Source organism: Oncorhynchus masou, chromosome 15, assembly GCF_036934945.1.
Source record: "Oncorhynchus masou masou isolate Uvic2021 chromosome 15, UVic_Omas_1.1, whole genome shotgun sequence".
Lineage (NCBI taxonomy): Eukaryota > Metazoa > Chordata > Actinopteri > Salmoniformes > Salmonidae > Oncorhynchus > Oncorhynchus masou.
Window position 1 is genome coordinate 11,469,301 of NC_088226.1, and position 22,602 is coordinate 11,491,902.

At 42.7% G+C, this 22,602-nt stretch overlaps 1 protein-coding gene across 1 annotated transcript; it reads left to right on the forward strand.

Moving 5' to 3' along the window:
- Positions 1 to 199: 199 nt before the first annotated feature.
- On the forward strand, positions 200 to 14,178 carry LOC135555609 (ribonucleoprotein PTB-binding 1-like). Its single transcript, XM_064988192.1, has 14 exons — positions 200 to 528; positions 2,193 to 2,259; positions 2,423 to 2,892; positions 7,674 to 7,865; positions 7,971 to 8,091; positions 8,705 to 8,805; positions 9,328 to 9,406; positions 9,739 to 9,926; positions 10,066 to 10,144; positions 10,255 to 10,394; positions 10,831 to 10,902; positions 11,063 to 11,194; positions 13,342 to 13,401; positions 13,504 to 14,178. The coding sequence occupies exons 1-14, from the start codon at positions 214 to 216 to the stop codon at positions 13,636 to 13,638; spliced, it is 2,151 nt and encodes a 716-aa protein (XP_064844264.1). The 5' UTR covers positions 200 to 213; the 3' UTR covers positions 13,639 to 14,178.
- The last annotated feature ends 8,424 nt before the right edge of the window (positions 14,179 to 22,602 follow it).

Below are 22,602 nucleotides of genomic sequence, written 5' to 3' on the forward strand. Positions count from 1 at the left end.
TGGATCATGTGGGTTTGTTGAACTTGCAGTGGGCATCACTGGTTTTGATATGACAGGCAAGCTACAGTACAACTACCCGCCCAGCTCATGACGTGTTATAAAAAAATGCATCCTCTCGTCCAATTAGAAACCGAGTTGCGCCCATGTGTGTATTGTTTAAACTGCTCAAATCTGACGGTGTTGTCAGTTTCAGAAAACTCCCAAGTAAAAGTGATGGAGGCCGCGGCGTCCGTTAGCGCAGTTGCCAGAGAAGAAAATCCAAATGCAGGGCCCAATTTCGCTAGCCGTCCATTTCACGAAAACTATGACCCCGCTGTCGAACACGAGAATTGGGTGTCCAGGGATCCCGAACTCGAGCCCAGTGATGGGGATGCATCATCGGACAACAAGTGTCAGCGAAGGGTCGATGAAGAGTTGACGACGCTTAGCCCTGAAGAGATTGAGAGTCGCTTGGACAGAACTCGTCGAGAATTTTACAATCGCCGGAAAATCATAATTAAAAACCTGCCATCCGATGTTAGCAATCAGGTAAGTTTCCTAAACTTTATTTTAGTTTTCACAAGCGTTAGAACGCTAACGCGGGTCAGTAATTGCATCAGATCATGTCAAGCCCAGGCAGCAGCTGTTGAATCTAATAAATAGAAAAAATAAATTACCATACCCTTGCCATGAAATTGACATCTAGCTTTTTTACCAGTATTTTAACAGGGTTCGCTGCCTTTTGGTGATTTCTATATTCTAGCTAGCTTTTCTTACCGTTCGCTAGCATAGTTTCCTAGTAACTAACAATGCTTTGCTGACTAATTGTCTTTCCTAATTATGTCGCGAATAAACTTTGAGGTCTCAACGTATCTGGGACGTGGTAGGTGATGTTTGGTGGTTATTCACGGCCTGGCTGCAATTGCCCACTCCAGCATCACGCGTGGTTGATGGACAAGTTGAAAGTGCATAATTAAAATCCTCGTGCGGAAAGGCAATGCTAGTTGCTAACGTTAGCAAAACTGTTTGTTTTGTTTTGACCAGTAATTGTCAGGCTATGGATTGACATGCATTGTATGTGACTAGTTCAAAAGTGTCGTTTTAAAATATTTTCAGTTAATTTCCCTCATTGAAACAAACTTCATGTCCCTGGAACATTTTGTAAAAAAAAAAAAAGTTGGAACATGCTTGACTCGTGGGGAACTGTGGCCTGTGCGCGTTTCATTGTTTGCCTGGGTGCATATTGGGAGTTCGAGATGGGAACGTGAGTAGCGGTGACAAAGGGTTGAAGGTGCAGAGGGAACGTAGCCGCTTTCAGAAAATGCTAGACAGCATTGCGATTCGTTTGTGGAACAGGCAAAGCGTTGTGGAGCAACCATTTCTCCTATCACAGTGACTGGGCAACTGTTTTCCACCATTGCCCAATAGCTAGGGATGACTTTGCTTTTGTTACATGTTTGCAAAGACACCTGTTGTAAGCAAGCAATCATTCTATATTTTTTCAATCAATATTGATGAGTATTTAGGCACTACAGATGGTGTATACTCCTATATTGTTGTGGAAAGCACTTGCCAATATCACACTATCCCCAATTGGACATTTAGAAAAACTGATAGCAACATGTTTCGACCCCCCTCAAAAACATTATGGAAAGCAGGTCAGTGAATAAAAGTATACATGTAGATGGAGCTACACAACAGATGCTTTAGATTAGGGATGTTAACACATCACATTAGTTTGTCATGCTCTCAAGTGATTGTAGTGTTTAACACTAAATTTTAAGCTTAATTTATGCCTACAATACTACACCATTGTATTGTTAAAAGTAGACCTGTACTAATCTGGGAATATCACATTGTTGTAGTTGGAGAAGAATAACACATTCATGTATTAAGGTAATGGTATTCATTTAGGTTAAGTTATTAGTTTAGCAGCGGTGGGCTATCACTGATAAATCGTTGCTTCCATGCCCAAAAATGTGATAGAACCAACAATCACAAAAGTACAAACTAGATAGGGAGAATCTAAAATGGCATTATGTTTGAGTCACTCAGATGGCATAACACCTCATAAGCCCAGGCAAGATGTGTACAATTGCAGGGGGGAGAAAAAAAAGCCAAATTATCTCTGGCCAAGGAGGGCTTTTAAAAATGTTGGCTGGGGAATGCTGTGGCAACGCTGACTGTAGCTAACCACACTTTCTCCCTTTCAGGAGGTTCATGAGCTGTTGCGCAACTATGACTTGAAGTACTGCTTTGTGGACAAATACAAGGGAACAGGTAAGTAAAACAAAGATTAAAATGTAAATCCCAGTAAGACTAATTGGATGCAGCAGGCTCTTTGACCGAGCTAGACAGATTCCTCAACTGTCTTCCTGTTTTGAGCAATGTAACCTTCCACATATTTCTTCACAAGGTCTTAGCTCATGTTCTCTTCCCTCAGCTTTCATCACACTGCTCCATGGGGAGCAGGCACAATGTGCCATCAAAGAGTTCCACCAGCACATGCTCCGGGAGAGGGAGATCTCTGTGCAGCTGCAGCCCACCGACGCACTGCTGTGCATTGCCAACCTGCCCCACGCATTCTCCCAGCAGCAGTTTGAGGAGCTGGTGAGACCCTTCGGCAACCTAGAGCGCTGCTTCCTGGTTCACAGCGCCTCCACTGGCCACTCCAAGGGCTACGGCTTTGTGGAGTACATGAAGAAGGACTCTGCGGCTAGGGCTAAGTCTGAGCTGCTGGGGAAGCAGCTGGGCTCAAGGATGCTGTACGTCCACTGGACTGAGGTGGGTTCCCTCACCTACCCCCTGCTGCACTCCAGGTGTCTCTGTGTGGACCGTCTGCCCCCCAGCCTGCTGACCGCCCAGGACCTCAGCAATGCCCTGGCCGACACACACACACCCATCTTCTGCCAGGTCAGTCACATGCGGACAGAAACTTCAACACCTTCTCACAAACTTACACATGTTAAATCCTCTGAAAATATCAGTGTGTCTGGCTCTCATGAATAGTATATATCTAGTAGCTTTTCTCAGTTCAATTTGTATCTGTGGCTCCAGTATACTCCAGTAGCAAGCAGAACATGCCTGCTTGTACTTTTGACACTACTTTTTACTTTTGTCATGAAAGCTGTTCCAACTGTTTACCTCTAGGTTTTTTTTTTAAAGCACTGGTGGCAGAGTTAGCGTGGGCATGGCTAATGGCACGGTATTAGAGGCCCTCTTGGCCTCAAACACCATTTTGTTTTAAGCTAATGTCCTGCACTTCTACACATTTTGCCATTGGGCAGAGAAAAATAGCAGTTTTAGAGCTATTATACACTTTGCCATAGCATAAGAAAATTGTATAAGCAATCTGAATGACTCAAACGTATAACAAAATCAATGGATGGCCAACGCCATGACATTTTTTGGATTTTTAGATTGTCCTAGACTGTTTACTTTGCTTGTTAGTTCTTAAAGATCTTGGTTTTATATACAGTGGGGGCAAAAAAGTATTTAGTCAGTCACCAATTGTGCAAGTTCTCCCACTTAAAAAGATGAGGCCTGTATTATAGGTACACTTCAACTATGACAGACAAAATGAGAAGAAAAAACAGGAAATCACATTGTAGGATTTTTAATGAATTTATTTGCAAATTATGGTGGAAAATAAGTATTTGGTCAATAACAAAAGTTTATCTCAATACTTTGGTATTTATATTTATATAGTTATATATATAAATAAAAAAAAAATACCAATCTCCCCTTTGTTGGCAATGACAGAGGTCAAACGTTTTCTGTTAGTCTTCACAAGGTTTTCACACACTGTTGCTGGTATTTTGGCCCATTCCTCCATGCAGCTCTCCTCTAGAGCAGTGACGTTTTGGGGCTGTTGCTGGGCAACATGGACTTTCAACTCCCTCCAAAGATTTTCTATGGGGTTTAATATCTGGAGTCTGGCTAGGCCACTCCAGGACCTTAATGATTCTTACGAAGCCATTCCTTTGTTGCCCGGGCGGTGTGTTTGGGATCATTGTCCTGCTAAAAGACCCAGCCACGTTTCATCTTCAATGCCCTTGCTGATAGGAGGTTTTCACTCAATCTCACGATACTTGGCCCCATTCTTTCTTTTACACGGATCAGTCGTCCTGGTCCCTTTGCAGAAAAACAACCCCAAAGCATGTTTCCACCCCCATGCTTCACAGTAGGTATGGTGGTTTTTGGATGCAACTCAGCATTCTTTGTCCTCCAAACACGACGAGTTGAGTTTTTACCAAAAAGTTATATTTCGGTTTCATCTGACCATATGACGTTCTCCCAATCGTCCTCTGGATCATCCAAATGCTCTCTAGCGAACTTCAGACGGGCCTGGACATGTACTGGCTTAAGCAGGGGGACACGTCTGGCACTGCAGGATTTGAGTCCCTGGCGGCGTAGTGTGTTACTGATGGTAGGCTTTGTTACTTTGGTCCCAGCTCACTGCAGGTCATTCACTAAGTCCCCCTGTGTGGATCTGGGGTTTTTGCTCACCGTTCTGGTGATCATTTTGACCCCACGGGGTGAGATCTTGCATGGAGCCCCAGATCGAGGGAGATTATCAGTGGTCTTGTATGTCTTCCATTTCCTAATAATTGCTCCCACAGTTCATTTCTTCAAACCAAGCTGCTTACCTACTGCAAATTCAGTCTTCCCAGCCTGGTGCAGGTCTACAATTTTGTTTCTGGTGTCCTTTGACAGCTCTTTGGTCTTGGCCACAGTGGAGTTTGGAGTATGACTGTTTGAGGTTGTGGACAGGTGTCTTTTATACTGATGATAAGTTCAAACAGGTGCCCGTAATACAGGTAACGAGTGGAGGACAGAGGAGCCTCTTAAAGAAGTTACAGGTCTGTGAGGGCCAGAAATCTAGCTTGTTTGTAGGTGACCAAATACTTATTTTCCACCATAATTTGCAAATAAATTCATTAAAAATCCTACAATGTGATTTTCTGTTTCTTCTTCTCATTTTGTCTTTCATAGTTGAAGTGTACCTATGATGAATATTACAGGCCTCTCATCTTTTTAAGTGGGAGAACTTGCACAATTGGTGGCTGACTAAATACTTTTTTGCCCCACTGTGTGTGTGTACACTGCTCAAAAAAATAAAGGGAACACTTAAACAACATAATGTAACTCCAAGTCAATCACACTTCTGTGAAATCAAACTGTCCACTTAGGAAGCAACACTGATTGACAATACATTTCACATGCTGTTGTGCAAATGGCATAGACAACAGGTGGAAATGATAGGCAATTAGCAAGACACCCCCAATAAAGGAGTGGTTCTGCAGGTGGGGACCACAGACCACTTCTCAGTTCCTATGCTTCCTGGCTGATGTTTTGGTAACTTTTGAATGCTGGTGGTGCTTTCACTCCAGTGGTAGCGTGAGACTGCGTCTACAACCCACACAAGTGGCTCCGGTAGTGCAGCTCATCCAGGATGGCACATCAATGCGAGCTGTGGCAAGAAGGTTTGCTGTGTCGTAGTGTCCAGAGCATGGAGGCGCTACCAGGAGACAGGCCAGTACATCAGGAGACGTGGAGGAGGGCAACAACCCAGCAGAAGAACCTCTCCCTTTGTGCAAGGAGAAGCACTGCCAGAGCCCTGCAAAATGACCACCAGCAGGCCACAAATGTGCATGTCTGCTCAAACGGTCAGAAACAGACTCCATGAGGGTGGTATGAGGGCCCGACGTCCACAGGTGGGGGTTGTGCTTACAGCCCAACACCGTACAGGACTTTTGGCATTTGCCAGAGAACACCAAGATTGGCAAATGCGCCACAGGCGCCCTGTGCTCGTCACAGATGAAAGCAGGCTCACACTGCGCATGTGACAGTCTGGAGACGCCGTGGAGAACGTACTGCTGCCTGCAACATCTTCCAGCATGACCGGTTTGGCGGTGGGTCAGTCATGGTGTGGGGTGGCATTTCTTTGGGGGGGCTGTACAGCCCTCAATGTGCTCGCCAGAGATGGCCTGACTGCCATTAGTTACCGAGATGAGATCCTCAGATCCCTTGTGAGACCATATGCTGGAGCGGTTGGCCCTTTGTTCCTCCTAATGCAAGACAATGCTCGACCTCATGTGGCTGGAGTGTCAGCAGTTCCTGCAAGAGGAAGGCATTGATGCTATGGACTGGCCCGCCCGTTCCCTAGACCTGAATCCAATTGAGCACATCTGGGACTTCATGTCTCGCTCCATCCACCAACGCCACGTGGCACCACAGACTGTCCAGGAGTTGGCGGATGCTTTAGTCCAGGTCTGGGAGGAGATCCCTCAGGAGACCATCCGCCACCTCATCAGGAGCATGCCCAGGCGTTGTAGGGAGGTCATACAGGCACATGGAGCCACACGCACTACTGAGCCTTATTTTGACTTGTTTTAAGGACATTACATCAAAGTTGGATCAGCCTGTAGTATGGTTTTCCACTTTAATTTTGAGTGACTCCAAATCCAGACCTCCATGGGTTGATAAATTTGATTTCCATTGATAATTTTTGATTTGTCAGCACATTCAACTATGTAAAGAAAAAAGTATTTAAGAATATTTCATTCAGATCTAGGATGTTATTTTAGTGTTCCCTTTATTTTTTTGAGCAGTGTAGTTTAGCTCCATTGTCTTGTAACCATACTTTATGTCTGGTTTAAGTTTACACTGAATGTTTTACCGTCCTGAATTATTTTTATTTATTATATATTCAATTTTTTCAGTGGTGGCCACGATTTAAAAATGGTGGTGGACTGCTGCTAAGTTCATGTAGGGGAAACACTGGCAACTGCTTTCGTTTTACACTGAGCAAGTGTGTTTGACACATCTGTTTGAGGTAACCATCTGAACCTTGTAGCAGAGCTGTGTTATGTAACATGGGGCGTCCGTAGTGATGACAGGGTCTTGAAGTTCACATAAAGGAGGTGGATATGGATTGAGTATTTTTGATGAATCTGGCTTTCGAGCCCTCACCTTTGACCTGCTTTTCCTGTGGCCACTGTTTCTTTAGCATTGAGCATTGCTGGTTTCTATGGTGATGACCACCTGACTCCCAGGTGGTGTCAGTCAGCAGGCCTCTGGCCCAACAGGCCTTTCTGGAATGAGACAGCACTGTCCTTTTGGCACCACATACACTCATTCATATACCTTTAGGGCACAGTAGTTTGAGGTCTGGCAGAACACTGTTGTGTAATAGTGCGAGTGAGGCAATTTAACTATTGGACAGGTTAAAACTCAGGAATATGAAGCTCATAATTTTTTCCATAGCTCACTTGGTCTTGATAGATTTATTTATTTATTTTAGATCATTGATTGGTAATTGCTTTTAAAAGTTGAGACTCCAGTCGTAGCTGTGGCAAACTAGAGAAAAAATTTGGACATGAAGTCTGAAGTATTTTCTCTACTTTATATTACAGAATGCCACTGGGCATGATTCAGTTTAATCCCACCTACTGTCTCTACCATCGTATCAAATACTCCTTTCTACTAATTGCAGTATGGAAAGTTATCATAGTGTGGATGAAGTTTTTAACAAGGTCAAGATTAATATTACTGAATTCTCTGCGTAAACCTATTCCAATGGCAAACAGAATTAGGTTAATATAGTGAATTTGGCAGAACCAAGGCTTAGTCATTAGTTTTGGACTGATTGCATAAGGAATGCATATTTAACTTAATTTTCCTTTATTCAGTTGGCTCAGGGCCAGGATGACAGTTTTCGGCGGTTTGCCGTGTTGGAGTTCTCCTCGGCAGAGATGGCTGAGCAGGTGCAGAGAGAGGCTGACGGCAGGGCGCTAGGTGGGACCCATATCCGGGTCTCCTTCTGTGCCCCTGGACCCCCGGGACGGAGCATGCTGGCTGCCCTCATCGCTGCTCAGACCATGGTGAAGACTTCGTGGTTGCCACACCAGACGTTTGAACTATTACTCCCTTATGTTAGTGGTAAAACAACTGTTCTGAATGGCTGTCCTCCTCTTCCCTCTCCACAGGCCCTGAACCGAGGGAAAGGTCTCCTACCTGAGCCCACAGCCATGCAGATCCTCACAGGCCTCAGTAATCCTGCCACCCTCAAGATGCTGCTCAACCCCCTCACCCAGGGCAGGAAACAAGGTAAGATAATGCCATTTCCTAAAGGATGACAATGTATGGTATGAGTCTCTTACCCTGGTGTTAATGCTTTAAAGTAGGGGTGTCAAACTAATTTCATGGTAGGCATAGTGTCTGTTGTTTTTCCTTTCAATTAAGACTTAGACAACCAGGTGAGGGGGGTTCCTTACTAATTAGTGACCTTAATTCATCATACAAGTACAAAGGAGGAGCCAAACCCCGTAGAAATTCTGTGGAATGAGATTGACACATGCTTTTAAGCTGCAATGGTTAACGTTTTCGGCGACCCGACCAAATTCGCATAGAATGTGAGTTAAAGATCTTTAATTCTCATTGTAAGCAAGGCTGTGAAATGAAAGGTTTTTTCTATGTGCGCAATTTCCATGCTTCCCAAAAGTTTTATTTTGTCTCTGTCACTTACGGTTTTGTACACCAGCTGAAAATATATTTCACAGCGGTTTAGGTCACACAATGATTCTCTACATTTGCTTTTTTTCGTGACGAACTGAAATTAGGCAAGTTATTAGAATTTTAGCAACAAGGATGCATATTGCACCTTTAATGCATGGTGAAATAATAGGTTGTCAGGTCCTAAGGTCAAATGGTCTCTCTACAGGTCTCCTTGGTGCTGCTCCCACCATGCCGCTGTTGGCTAACCCCGCCCTCTCTGCTGCTCTGCTCCAGCTCCTCCTCCAGAACCAGGCCCAAGTTCAACAGGTACCCTGCATACCATACCCTGCATACTCACCACCTCTCTCACCTCCAGCTCCTCTCCCCTCTTATGTTGGTTCATTAGTCTCTTTCATCCACACTTCTCCTACTTTATTCTCTCCTCTACTATCAGCAAGCCTTTTTGGGAAATCATCTTCTCTGGGCTCAGGTGCTGCACAATAAAGAGAATGGACTACTTCCCTGTGTGAGTGATCACTGAGTGTGTGTGTGTGTGTAGATGTGCATGTGGTTGATATAGGTTTGTCATGAAGGGGCTGCTCCCTAAACCCAAGCTGGTAAATGCTCTTCCCCTGGAAAGTTTCTTTCTGCTGTGTTCTTTTTGAGGTGCTTTTCTAGTAATATTAATGGGTTGGTTTTGAAGTGTTTTACTGTGAATTCTGTTGACTGACATAATTCTTAAATGTGATGACTTTTTTTTGGTTCAGTAAATATCTGTTATGTCGACTGTTTGTTTTATCATCTTGTGGGTCACTGAGGTTGTGTGTGTCTAACTCGTGTCTCCTACAGGCAGGACTGATGGGGGACACCCTTCTGGCTGCTATGCCTCTCCAGCAGGGAGTCCATCTACTGGGAGACCTGCCTCAAGGTTTGGCCTTCCATTCATCTCATTTTAAAATACTTTATTGGCATGACTAAAGTCTATTTTGTATTGCCAATACAACTCACTAGTGGCCGTTTCTCTAGTTTGATTTATTTATCACATACAGCAATGCTCTATATTGATGCATGCTATGCTAGCCCTGCTGGTGTGTTAGTGATTTACATTACAGCTTCTTTACACATGTAGTGGATTTAGGCAGTACTTATTACATCTAGGTTATTTACTGTGTTGTATTGATTTTGTGTGATCTCAGGGCTCTCTACAGTGTAGTGATGGGGTGTTTGTTATATTAATAAGGTGTTTGTCTCCTGTCCCCAGGGCTGTGGTTCCATCCCTGGGCCTCCAGTCAGACCTTATGGGACCCATAAACCCCCACTCTATGGGTCGACCCCTGGGCAGAGAGTCTCCCACCAGCTTCTCCCAGAACCCCTCCCCCACTCTCCAGGGCATGTCCATCTCCCACCTGGGTGGAGTGATGGGGGCAGAGGGGCCTACAGCACCTGGGGTATGATTAAAATACTCTGTATACTTTTTTAATATTGTCCCTACTAGGAGGGATGCTCAAGTCATTGTGCATCATTACATAACATCAAGTCCCCTGAATTAATTTAATATTTGTTTTATTTTTGTGTCTTCGCCAATAGTTGTCCATACTAGGACACCCTCCCAACGATGTGAGTCTTCCCCAGAACCCCTTCAATGTCCACAGCTTGTTCCCATCAGGTGAGCTGCCCCTCCTACTGTCTGCATACTGTGAAGTTTGACTCTGATTCCTTCCCAGTATTGACCCGTAGGGTTTTTGACATTTTCCATTCCTGCCGTCCTTCACTCAGGCACCAACTGCAGGCCCCACCCTTACAGGAAGAGACCAGCGCTAGGCAACTCATCCAACCAGCGCACACAGAACATCCACTGTAACTACAGGCTGCGCTACCAGGAGTCCTACACCCCAGACTACCCCCCAATACACCAGGTAGGTCCCCCTTATCTTCTAACCTTTACTGTCCAGGCCTACTGCCTGGCATGGCTGATCTGATGTTGTGATAGAATGCCTGGTCATTGATGTTTATTTGATATCTGAGGACACTGCTGTCTTGGTTAAGGTCATTGTGGCCACCGATGGGTTTTCTAACTCTGGCTGCCCAGTGGTCAGTGCATGGGCTTTTCTAGTGTGATGGAACACAGTGGGCCTGCTTATCAGCACCACTTTCTCCCTGTCTAGCAACCCTGTCCTCACATCGGTTTGAACCTAGGGTCTTCTGCCTCACAAACACGGGACTGCCCTCTTGACAATGTACTAGCCAGATGCGCCACCAAAAATCTTGAAGCTGTGGTTTAAGTGTACGGTACAGTCTTAACTTGGTTATATGAGCAGTAGGTTTAATGGCATCTGGCTCCTTTCTCCCCAGGATCCTCTGGGCCATCTGTATGAACAGCAGGAGGCTCTGGACACTGGAGCTCTGGCAGGGTTCGGACAGCAGGTAAGAGACTAAACCATCTCCACTATTCACATCCAGCCTTCAAACTGAGGCATCTCTTGCCTTTTTTCAATCTCTACTCCCCTTTGTAGTCTTTTTAAAAATGTATATATGCATTTAGAACTGTACATGCAGCATAGAATAACATGATGAATGTCTCTAGTGGTTTGGCCACCCCGGCTACAGTGAGCAGGCCTCCTCCCACTATAGTTACCCCCCCAGCCCGCCCTCGTCTTCCTACTACAGCTCGGTGGCACCCGGCCCCGGCAGCCTCCCCTCCAGCCATCTCAACAAGGTAGGCCCACCCCCAATGCTGCTTAGACTTTCTCTCTGCCTCTTCCCAATGTAATCAGCCGATCTACTGATTGAGTGTGATCAAAATATAAAGGTTGACCTGTTATTTAGACTTAGCGGAGATGTCTTGACTAGAGGTCGATTTTTGGGGTTCCGGTTTCCAAATGATTATTTTTATTTCATTTTTATTTTATATACCTTTTATTTAACTAGGCAAGTGAGTTAACAACACATTCTTATTTTCAATGACTGCCTAGGAACTGTTGATTAACTGCCTTGTTCATGGGCAGAACGACATATTTTCACCTTGTCAGCTCAGGGATTTCAATCTTGCAACCGCACAGTTAACTAGTCCAACGCTCTAACCATTGCACTCCACGAGGAGCCTGCCTGTTACGTGAATGCAGTAGAAGCCAAGGTAAATTGCTAGCTAGCATTAAACTCATCTTGTAAAAAAAACAATCATAATCACTAGTAAAACTACTAATCCAGTTCAGCAGGCATTATTAACCAGGTGAAATTGTGTCATTTCTCTTGTGTTCATTGCACGTGGAGTCAGGGTATATGCAACCGTTTGGGCTGCCTGGCTCATCGCAAACTAATTTGCCAGAATTTTATGTAATTATGACATGCATTGAAGGTTGTGCAATGTAACAAGAATATTTAGACTTAGGGACGCCACCCGTTAGATAAAATACCGACCGGTTCCGTATTTCACTGAAATAATAAACGTTTTGTTTTTGAAATGATAGTTTCTGGATTTGATCATATTAATGACCAAAGGCTCGTATTTCTGTGTGTTATGTTATAATTAAGTCTGATTTGATAGAGCAGTCTGACTGAGCAGCAGCAGGCCCATAATCATTCATTCAAACAACACTTTTGTGCGTTTTGCCAGCAACTCTTCGCAAGCACAGCACTGTTTATGACTTCAAGCCTATCAGCCTAATGGCTGGTGTAAGCAATGTGAAATGGTTAGCTAGTTAGCTGGGTGTGCGCTAATACTGTTTAAAACGTCACTCGCTTTTAGATTTGGAGTAGTTATTCCCCTTGTGCTGCAAGGGCCGCGGCTTTTGTGGAGCGATGGGTAACGATGCTTTGAGTGTGGCTGTTGTCGCCGTGTTCCTGGTTTGATCCCAGGTAGGGGCAAGGAGGGGTAAGGGAGCTATACTGTTACACTGGCAATACTATAGTGCCTATAAGAACATCCAATAGTCAAAGGTATATGAAATACAAATGGTATAGAGAAATAGTCCTATAAATACTGTATTAACTACAACCTAAAACCTCTTACCTTGGTATATTGAAGTCTCGTGTTAAAAGGAACCACCAACTTTCATATGTTCTGAGCAAGGAACTTAAATGTGAGCTATTTTTACATGGCACACATTTTTACATGGCACATATTACTTCTCCAACACTTTGTTTTTGCATTATTTAAACCAAATTTAACATGTTTCATTATTTATTTGAGGCTAAATTGATTTTATTGCTGTTTTTATATTAAGTTAAAATAAGTGTTCATTCAGTTATGTTGTAATTGTCATTATTACAAAAGAAGTATAAAAAATCGCCTGATTAATCGTTATCGGCTTTTTTGGTCCTCCAATTATCGGTATCGGCGTTGAAAAATCCTAATCGGTCAACCTCTAGTCTTGACGTCTGTTGGCTCGCGTAGCACCCATCATGTTGGGGACAATCTGTAAGTTCTAAACGTTATGAAACAGTTGGGCTGCAAATGTTAATTGAAATGATTTACTTAGTCTGCGTGTCCTTGGTCCACTCAGACGAATGCGGACAACACATTATCTGATATGCTTGAAGCCGTGCATTGTTGCATAACCACAGTAGCCATGCTGGCAGAACAATGACAAACAAAATGGTGGAGAATTGCCCTGCAGAGATTTTGTAGCGAAATCCTGTGAAGTCAGATGCGGATATTCGGTATTGCATTTTTTTGTTTGAGTGGAATGTGTCAAAGTTGAAGGGATAGATCAGGCTTTACTGTGCCTGTTTAAAAAAAGGAACAGTTTTACACTCACGAAGACCCAAGCTGGCTGTCTTCACTGGAAATCATATTGTGCCTTTTAGATGAGACCAATGCTTTGTGGTTCTGTTTTGATCACTGAACACTGTTTGTCTGTTCAGGCTGTGGGCATGCCTCCGGTGAGCCACTCTAACACACACCCATCTGGTCTGGGGATGAAGGTCAGTGTGCCTCTTTGTCATTGTAAGTTTGTCTGCCATGTCCTGTTCTGTCCCCCTTTCTCACCATGGCATTGACGGTGGTTATGTCTCTGCCCCCTGTAGACTCCCGTTGGTGGTCACAAGCGTCTGATCCCGTCTCCAGAGCCCAGCCCAGAAGGGGGCTATGTGGGACAACACTCCCAGGGCCTTGGGGGCCACTATGCTGACTCCTACCTGAAACGCAAGCGTATCTTCTAATGTAAACCAATCAAAGCTTCTTGTATGAGTTGCCAATTAACAGCCAGGAAGTGGCTCATGGCTCCATTTCACCCCGGAGCTCCTCCAATCGGCTTTTAGGTTTGGGCTTGGTGGTCCAGTGGTCTCTCACTTGTGTTACTGCCAGCGACCCCTGGAGGGCGCTGGGGGTGCAGCCGTCGCTAATCAGGACATAACAATGTGTGCCAGTGTATGGGAGTTTGATGTTTTCTTTTTTTTGTAAATATGATTTCAAGTGTGCATGTAAATTAAGTTTTATCTTTTTTTTAATGTAATTTTTTAATTCAGGAAATCCTTTTGTTTAAAAACTGGGAGTTACCTTGTACTATAAGAAAATAATTGTAAAATCTGATTTCAGGTTGTTTTTCTTCTGCGTATTCTCCATTGGTTGGCTGAACACTTTTTTTTAAATTTTAGTTTTTAAAATCTTTTTGCATTAGCTTTTTCTTCCTGTTGTGATGGTGTCAACGGGTTTCTATTTTAAAACGTTTTGCCTCCCAATATTTTTGTATATAGTTTGTTTGATTGGATGGTGTTTTTCCCGCTCCTTCCTCCTACAGGTTATGTACTGACTGTCTGGGCAGAATTCAGGCCTTTACTTGGATTCACTTAGATCTGTGTAGCAGTTCTGTCTTTCGTCCTTTGGAAGAACTGTCGCCTTACCAAAAACTAGTCTGGAATATGCTGTTTTCAACCCTTCACTCTTCCACCCCTCCATCTCATTTGGGAGCCTGTTCTCTGCACTGAGTGTTTTAGTGTTGCACTTGGAGGACACAGGTGGGCCACAATTCTCCAGGTTTATTGAATTTCTGTTCTCACTTTTATTTTTATTTTTTCAACCTGTGCTCTGCCAAATCGGTGTATTCTGTGTTGACGTGAGCTCTTTGTCTGAGTTAGTATTTGTATCTCAACCACCATGGCACCTGACTTGCGCTCATTTGTTCGGAGGGGATGGTTGCTGTGCCTTATCCCGACTTTAATATCTACAGATTATAACAGTAAGCAGGGACACCTGTGGCCTCTATCCACTCAGAGCCTAAACATGAATTAACTGTCATTTATTAATGAGCCATGGCTAGGTTGGCTCCCATGTGGCTGTCCCTCTCCCTTAGACCAGCAGGGGGGGCTGTTTATCCTCAGGGGCTAAACTGATATTTAATCAAGCTTGACAGTTGTAGAATTTTCATCCAGTGTACCAGTCCAGGAGAAGTATGACTTCCTATCTGAAGTTTTACTGTGATGGGAGTGTCCAGTGACGCTTAACAAGTGTTTACTCTGTCTACCTCGGAGGTTTGCATGGATATTAAGCTTATGATTGGTCAGTTATTGAGTTCTTAGTCTGTGAAGAATAATCTGGTTGACATTTTGATTGTGATCACCATTACCTCTTGACTTCTGATGGGAACTGCAATTACACTTGCGCCTTAACAGTTTTTCCCTGTCATCTCATCTTCCCCCTCGGGGCTTTTTGACTACACCCCCCCTTTGTTTTTGCCGTGTACATACTTTAAAGCTTGAACATTTCCTCGGAGTCCTAAACTCTTGTTTTCTCAATCATATATTTGGCTTCTGGTCTGTTTTAAGATTGAAACTGCTGCTCAATACTTAGTGTATATTTTAGTGACCATTATCAAGTGCACCCACATGGCAGATTTCCCCATGTTCTGTATAGATCCAGATGTGCTGCTGTATGACATGAATACAAGAAGCTCATCTCTTCTGTCATCTGTACTGCCATATGTCTGTTTTGGAGCACGTAAATGTTATTTAATTAATCTCTTTGTGGTCAATTCATTTCTATGGTCAATACGCTGGCTGTGTTAGACAGCAGTTGTTACATTTTTGATGCTGTTAACTCAGGACAACACTGACTTGCAAAGTTTGGTTGACAATGTTGCCATGGATGCAGCCACCACACCTGAGACTCCCTGCCTCCTCTCATAAGTGAGGAACACAGATCAAACTTATAAGTAAATGATTGTTACTCTTATGGCTCTCTACAGTCCACCTTTTGGGTTGTTCATGTTATTTATAACAATACCTCCATAAACCTTAACTGTCAAATGAATACATTTGGAGTCTGGTGCTCATGCAAATGGGTTATAATAACTGGCCAAAAGCAACCCCATAATACCAATTAGTTGGCACTTAGTTCGCACTCATTTGTGGTTGTAGGTCTGCACAAGGATTTCTTTTCAATAGTCTTTCGTAAACCACAAATTCTGCTGTTCATCAACTGAAATTTTAATTGGCTGCCTTTGAAACCATTGTAGAGGTGAATCAATGATACAATAGATGGCTTCAGAATACAGATACAAACTGACCAAGTATGGCTTCTGCTGTTAGGAGAGAGGGTAGTTGTTTGTCTTGTTTCTGGGTCTGTTATGCTTTGTGGTCCAAGGCACCTCTCACACATGCACAATACAGTCCCAGAGTTAGACATGGAAAAGCTGTTAGTCGTCTTTAGACTGTGAACGTGGCTCTGGCAATTGATACTGGCTGACACAGCTTGACTCCAAAGCCATGGCCATTTGTGGTGAGGAGGATAAATGGAAAGAAAGTCCAATGGAGAGACTGACATGAGTGAAAATGTTAACTCTCTTAGAGGGAGAACTGGACCGAACGGAGTAGTCAGTGGGTAATAGGAGGGGAAGTTGACTGGTGTTTCGGGTTACATGGTTGTGTTCAGTAGGGTGAAAATGTTTCGAAACGGACGTATGACTACCTGAACTTGTCCAATTTAAAAAATATATAAAAAATAGTTTTGTTTCCTTGCATCTTATAGCTGAAAAAGCGCTGATGAGGTTCAGGGCACCAGCACTGGGATTTGTGGAAACCGTTGGGTTCGGGCACACCGTGGTCAAATGTTTTACTGTTGGTGCCCTTCACCCCCTCAGCTCCTCTACTGTAAGAAACGAGGGGGACTAAAGAGGCCGGTCCTCCTCCATCCTGTAATCAGGCTACAAGGTGACTTTGGTTGGCTGTTACTGTCTCCTGGTCACAACTGCTATAAGCAGCAGTGTTCTTGACTGGGGCACTGAGATGAAATCAATTAGATGCTATGTAGAGGAAATGTTTGGGTTATATTTAGGCAGGGAATGTTGGCTGAACACCATTATATGGTTTAAATGGAACGTTCATATCAATTTTATGGCAACGGAAACAAATGTTACCATAGAAATGGAACGTTGCATCATTTTAGCATATTGGAAACAAATCTGCACACCTCCATTTTGTATATGTTACTTTTAGTGCCTTTAATCTCTTGTGGTGCCTGCTGTCTGTAACCAGAGCGCTCTGGGGGAACCACCAAACGTGGCTCAGTGGACGGTGTGTCAGACACATTTAGATTTCTGCCTTTCATATTTCCACCCACACAGTCACCCTGCACACAGTTGCTGCAGAAACCTGTGATTTTCCAAAATACAGGAGGGTGGGAGAATCCGCTACGAGGACTGCACTGTAAATATCAGCAGCAGAGAGGTGTTCTCCCTGTGCTACACTTAGACATGAAGTGTGCCTATTCTGCGGGATCAATTCGGTTTATAATCAGTATAGTGAAATGACAATTGAACACTCAATCAACCAGAGACTTTTGGGGGGGTTTACAAATCATACTCTTAATCACATTCAAATAATGGAGCTGTTTTTAGCATGAATACCTCTCAAACCACCCTTTCCACTTGCATTGCTGACTGTATAAAAGCTTTGGTAGGCGATGTGAAAAATGTAAGGCTGCCTGCAATGTTTTATTAATCAGGAATCTATGGGGTGGTCAATGGGTCCAGCCCCTCTGGTTCCAAAGTTAAAATAAAAAGCAACTGCTTTGCCATGCACTCCCCATTTTAGTGGTGTCATATCCATGGTGTTCAATGTCCATGTTCCATATAGAAGCAGTATCCGCATCATTGCTAATTGTGTTTGAAACAGAAACCGTGGCAGTGAGGAAATTGGACAGCCTTGTGGATGGGTCAGCTACTGGATCTTGCTCTCAGATATCCTCTCCAGCCACGTCAATGTGGTCTTAAGAAGCTCCCAAATCTACTTATCTGAACTTTAAAGTCATAAATGTTGCTCAGCTGGTCCCCAAAGTAAACCACAGTCTCAAGGTCTCCCATTCCTAATACATTAGATCACGTCATCACTCTCTCTTTCCCACCTCGGCCCTGGAACACACACACACAGAGACACTGCAGTTTCAAATGGAGTTTAAAGGAGGATGCCACTCGGTAACGGGCTCATAGCCAATATGAACACGCTCCTTCACCACCACTGCAGAAAAAGAAAATGTAGACACAGGTTATTTCTAGGTTTATACAAATGACATCAGATGGGGTAGCTGGAAGAAAATCCATTAGTCCATTGTTATGCATGGCTGCATTGACCTGGTGGCATATGAACATGTATGGACTACCTTCCACCACCCATTGTCCTACAGTACAAATGAGCAACCACATATTTACTGATACACACAATGTTAGTGGCCAGGCAAGATTATTCTTCACTGTCAGAAAAGTTGTGGATTAAGGTTTCATTGTCCTCCCTAAGAGGAGGTCCAATTCCCAGAATTCCCTGGTGCTCACACTACACTACACACAGCTTGGGACAGAGGTCAGACAGACACAGGGCTTTTCTTGTCATGTTATAAATAGAGCATTTCATGTGTTGGTGATGCATCAAAGAGCGAGAGAGCACTCTCCTTTACCGGAATCATCTTAATATCAATATTCCAAAACATCAAATACCCAGCAGGCACAGGTTTATTTTGAGCGCTCACTCTCACAGAGAGACAGACAGACATGCATACACTATATTCAGAGGACTAATGTGAGATTTCGACAGGGGGCTAAATGTGAATAACCTTCATGGTATTTCGCCAGCAGCAGGTAATATAGTTTAAGAAAGTTCAGTCAGTAAGGCTGTTCTGGATGGATCGTCACTTATCATTAATCTAGTAAACTCATATAATTCCCATAGCTTCCTATCTCACTTACCAGCAGGTTATTTATCGATAAGGTAGTGTCCTCATATAACGTTACCTCATCAGTATAGCCGGTATTCATAGGGTAGTGTTTATAATGGTACCTCATTAGCACATCCAGCATTTATATGGTAGCTTTTATAAGGACACCTCATCAGCTTAACAGGTATTTATATGGTAATGATTATAACATGTCCTCATAAGTGTCGTGTCTTTACTATCATTAAATTGAAGACTGTTTTTTTTATCAAAGATTCTCTGTAATTAGTATTACGCGATTAAACTGATTAATCATGTAACTAATTAAATAGGAAGTCGGGGCACCAAGGAAAATATTCAGATTACAAAGTTATCATTTCCTTAAATAACTTTTCAGATATTTTATATTTGATCAATTAATCTTCGAATTAATTAATTATTTATTTTACCTCACCTTAGTCTCATTCCAAACGTCGTAAATTGTTGGTTATCTGCACGAACCCAGTCTTCACTGAGTCATCCATACATCAGTTGTCTTAAATCATGTATTTATGACTAATTAAGTAATTCACAGAAATGCATAAACATACAAACAAAGTCAATATGGTTACAAGAAATTATAGGGAAATGTGCCCTAGTGGGCTAAACTGGCATGGCGGCTTGTTAGACAAAAGGGAAGTGGGGTCGACTGAGAAGTCACTACAGAGTTAATAATTATAACAATTGAAATGCTAATCCTTTACACATGAACGCTCACTCATTTGGGAACAATCGCAATCAATATATATATATATATGCTCAGTGTGTTGTCTTGATCGATGTTGAAAAGTTTGTTTCTTTTGTAGAATTATCCATCTCTCTCTCTCTCTCTTTCTGTTAGAGGGGATAGTTCAGAGCAACATTCATTCATGTTGTTGTAGAATGGATGTTTCGGCGGTTGTCGTTCTTCGCGTTCAATGATACCGAATCCTTGCTGCAGACTAGTAATTAATATCAAATACTTGTTCTTATTCTGTTGGTATCGATAGTCTAAGAGTTTAACCACGTGGTATGGTGGTTAAAAGATTCAGCAATGGTCTGCAACCTTTGTCCTCCCGTGATTGAGAGAAACATGGTCTACTGAGAATTTCTCAAAGTTGGGTTTTTCTCGGAATTGCAGAAAATGGGCTGTCCCAGGATGCCTGACCCCAACTGGGCTCATGGGCGGTCCTCTGATTTAGTTAAACTCAAAAGGGAATTGGAGTTTCCTTCATTAAACAGTCCAAAATCACATTACACCATTTTACAAACAGGATCATCCTCACTCATTCATCTTATACAACAATTAGATGTAAACCTCATATCTGAGGCTATTATATAAACAGCGTTGTGGGTTCGATTCCCATGGGGGACAAGTATGAAAAATGTATTCACTCACTACTGTAAGTTACTCTGGATAAGAGTGTCTGCTAAATGACTAAACTGCAACACTGATGGGTTCTTCGCGTTCAATGACTGCTTAACAGTTTCCTATGTGTATCAAGAATGGTCCATCACACAAAGGACACCCAGCAACGATAGGAGGCATTGGAATCAATCTGGGTTAGCATCCCTGGGTAATTATTTTGACACTGTGTAGATTCCTTGTCCTGTGGTTACAGGGCTCAGGTATCTTGGTTATGATTTGGAGAATGCATTTAGACTTGTAAATTGTGAATATACAAGGTTACATTATTTTTGTATTAAATGCCCAATGCAGCTGTTTTTATATCAATTAGTGGCGATTTTAGCATGTAAATCTTGGTGGGGCAAACTCCTCCCACATTTTTTAGATGCTTGCCAGCAAAGCCACTACACAACACAACACTAAACAATACATTAATTGCAAATTGCACTATAATGGCAAGAAGCGGTGCCCACAAACTGTTAGGGCCTACATAAAGCTGTCCCTATAGCAGAGCTTTCTTTCCAGCTCAATGGAGTGAATCCTTACCACGGCTACACCTGGCTGTCAGCGGAGCCTTGTCTGGCAGCGAAACAATTAATTCAGACTCGTTTACAGCCTTTTTTTTAAACAGAGCTGATATGGCTGACTTGCTTAAACAAATGTGGTTTCTACTGACAATTGATGGAACAATGAGTGGATAAGAAGCATTCTGTATTTTCAATTAAGACATTAACAAGTGAGCTAAAATGGACATGGCACATCGGTCTAAGGCACTGCATCTCTGTGCTAGAGGCGTCACTACAGACAGCCTCCAGGCTATATCACAACCGGCCGTGATTGGAAGTCCCATAAGGCGGCACACAATTGGCCCAGCTTTGTCCGGGTTTGGCCAGTGTAGGCCGTCATTGTAAATAAGAATTTGTTCTTAACTGACTTGCCTAGTTAAATAAAAAATATAACTATGTGTTCATCACTTTTGAAATGTACAGCGACAGAATGCAGAACATGGGCTGCTCGTAAAGTATTTTTCCTGTACACCAAGTCAAAACCATAGGATAAATAAAGGGGGCAAATAAGAAGACAATGAAAGCTCTTACAATATTAGATGATGATATTTCTCATAAACAGATTATAGGCTATATGTGCACCACTGAGTCAGAACGGTAATGTTAGGGGAATTTAAGAGGTGAAAATAGACCAAATCATTAGGGTGAGGCACATGGGCAACTAACAGCTTACTACGCAACATACACTTTCTATTACTTTTTTAGTTACAGTATACATATCTCCCTGGCATATTACATAATTTATGCAGCACCATGTAAGACATTTTTGGACGCACGTTGTGGTGATGTGCTCACTTAAACAGGAAGGTGGCGCAGTGGTTCTTCTTGGGGAAATTTTGTCATCAAAGAAAGAGAAAGATTGACAATTCCGAGTTGGATGACCGTTCAAAACATATTTTCCCAGTTTGAACTCATTTTTTCCCGACTTCCCAGTTGCAATGCTTGCGGTTAGCCACGGTCACCGGTTCCTTCCAAACCACTCATTGTGGAATTTGCAATTTCCAACTTGTTGTGTAATGTTTATGTCCAGTGGTCGATGAGCAGCGATACATTTTATTTATAATTTATCTTCATTATTTCTCTTCATATGACAAGGATTAAAAAGGATTTGCCAGTAGATTGTAAACTTGATTCGTGATGATGACTGCTAGATAAGATTTTGAAAGTAAGATGTTGACATGATCAGTCAAATCAGTCTACTAATGTAAATATATGGCAAGACGCATAGGGCTCGAATTTTTGATGTCTACCCTTACTAAGGACTGGTGACTTAGTTTCCCTCATGAGTGACAGAACACTGAGCCAATCACAGCACAGCACTCCTATTTTCTGCTGGCTTACCCCACCACAACAGAAAGCACTGAGCTCGGTTGAAACACCTGCATTTTGGAGCTGCCTTACTCAAGAAAACAAAAAAGAGACCATGATTGTATGCGGCTTTATTAACTCAATTATATATATATATATTTTTCTACATTGTTTGCAAACGGATGTATAACACGTATTAATGCCAAAATAACATGCAAAACAGTCAAGCCCCCCCCCCCCAAAAAAAATGTCCCACCTGCCCTGAATGACAAGTCGCCACTGATCTCAATATCTAATAATTTCTGGGTAACAATTGAAGTACCTTACTGTTTATGTTTTATTTTTTTATTTAATGACAAAAATAAACAAAAATGTCTTAGCAAAGAACAATTTCTCAAGCAAGAATTTTGCTAGGACTGTCTGGGAGTGGTTTGAGTGAGGGTCTTAATTGGACACGCCTAATGGGAGGGATATGTAACCTGAAAGGTTTGAAACTCCATTTGTTATTGATCTATTAACTTATACTGCAGGCCAAAACTTCATCTCCACAAAACAGGCAGACATTTCAGGTGTTCTTTTCAAAAAGCTCTTACACTAAACTGCATTTTCATCATTTTCACAGTACTATTCCATCCTCACAATGTGGAAATACACTATATATGCAAAAGTATGTGGATACCCCTTCA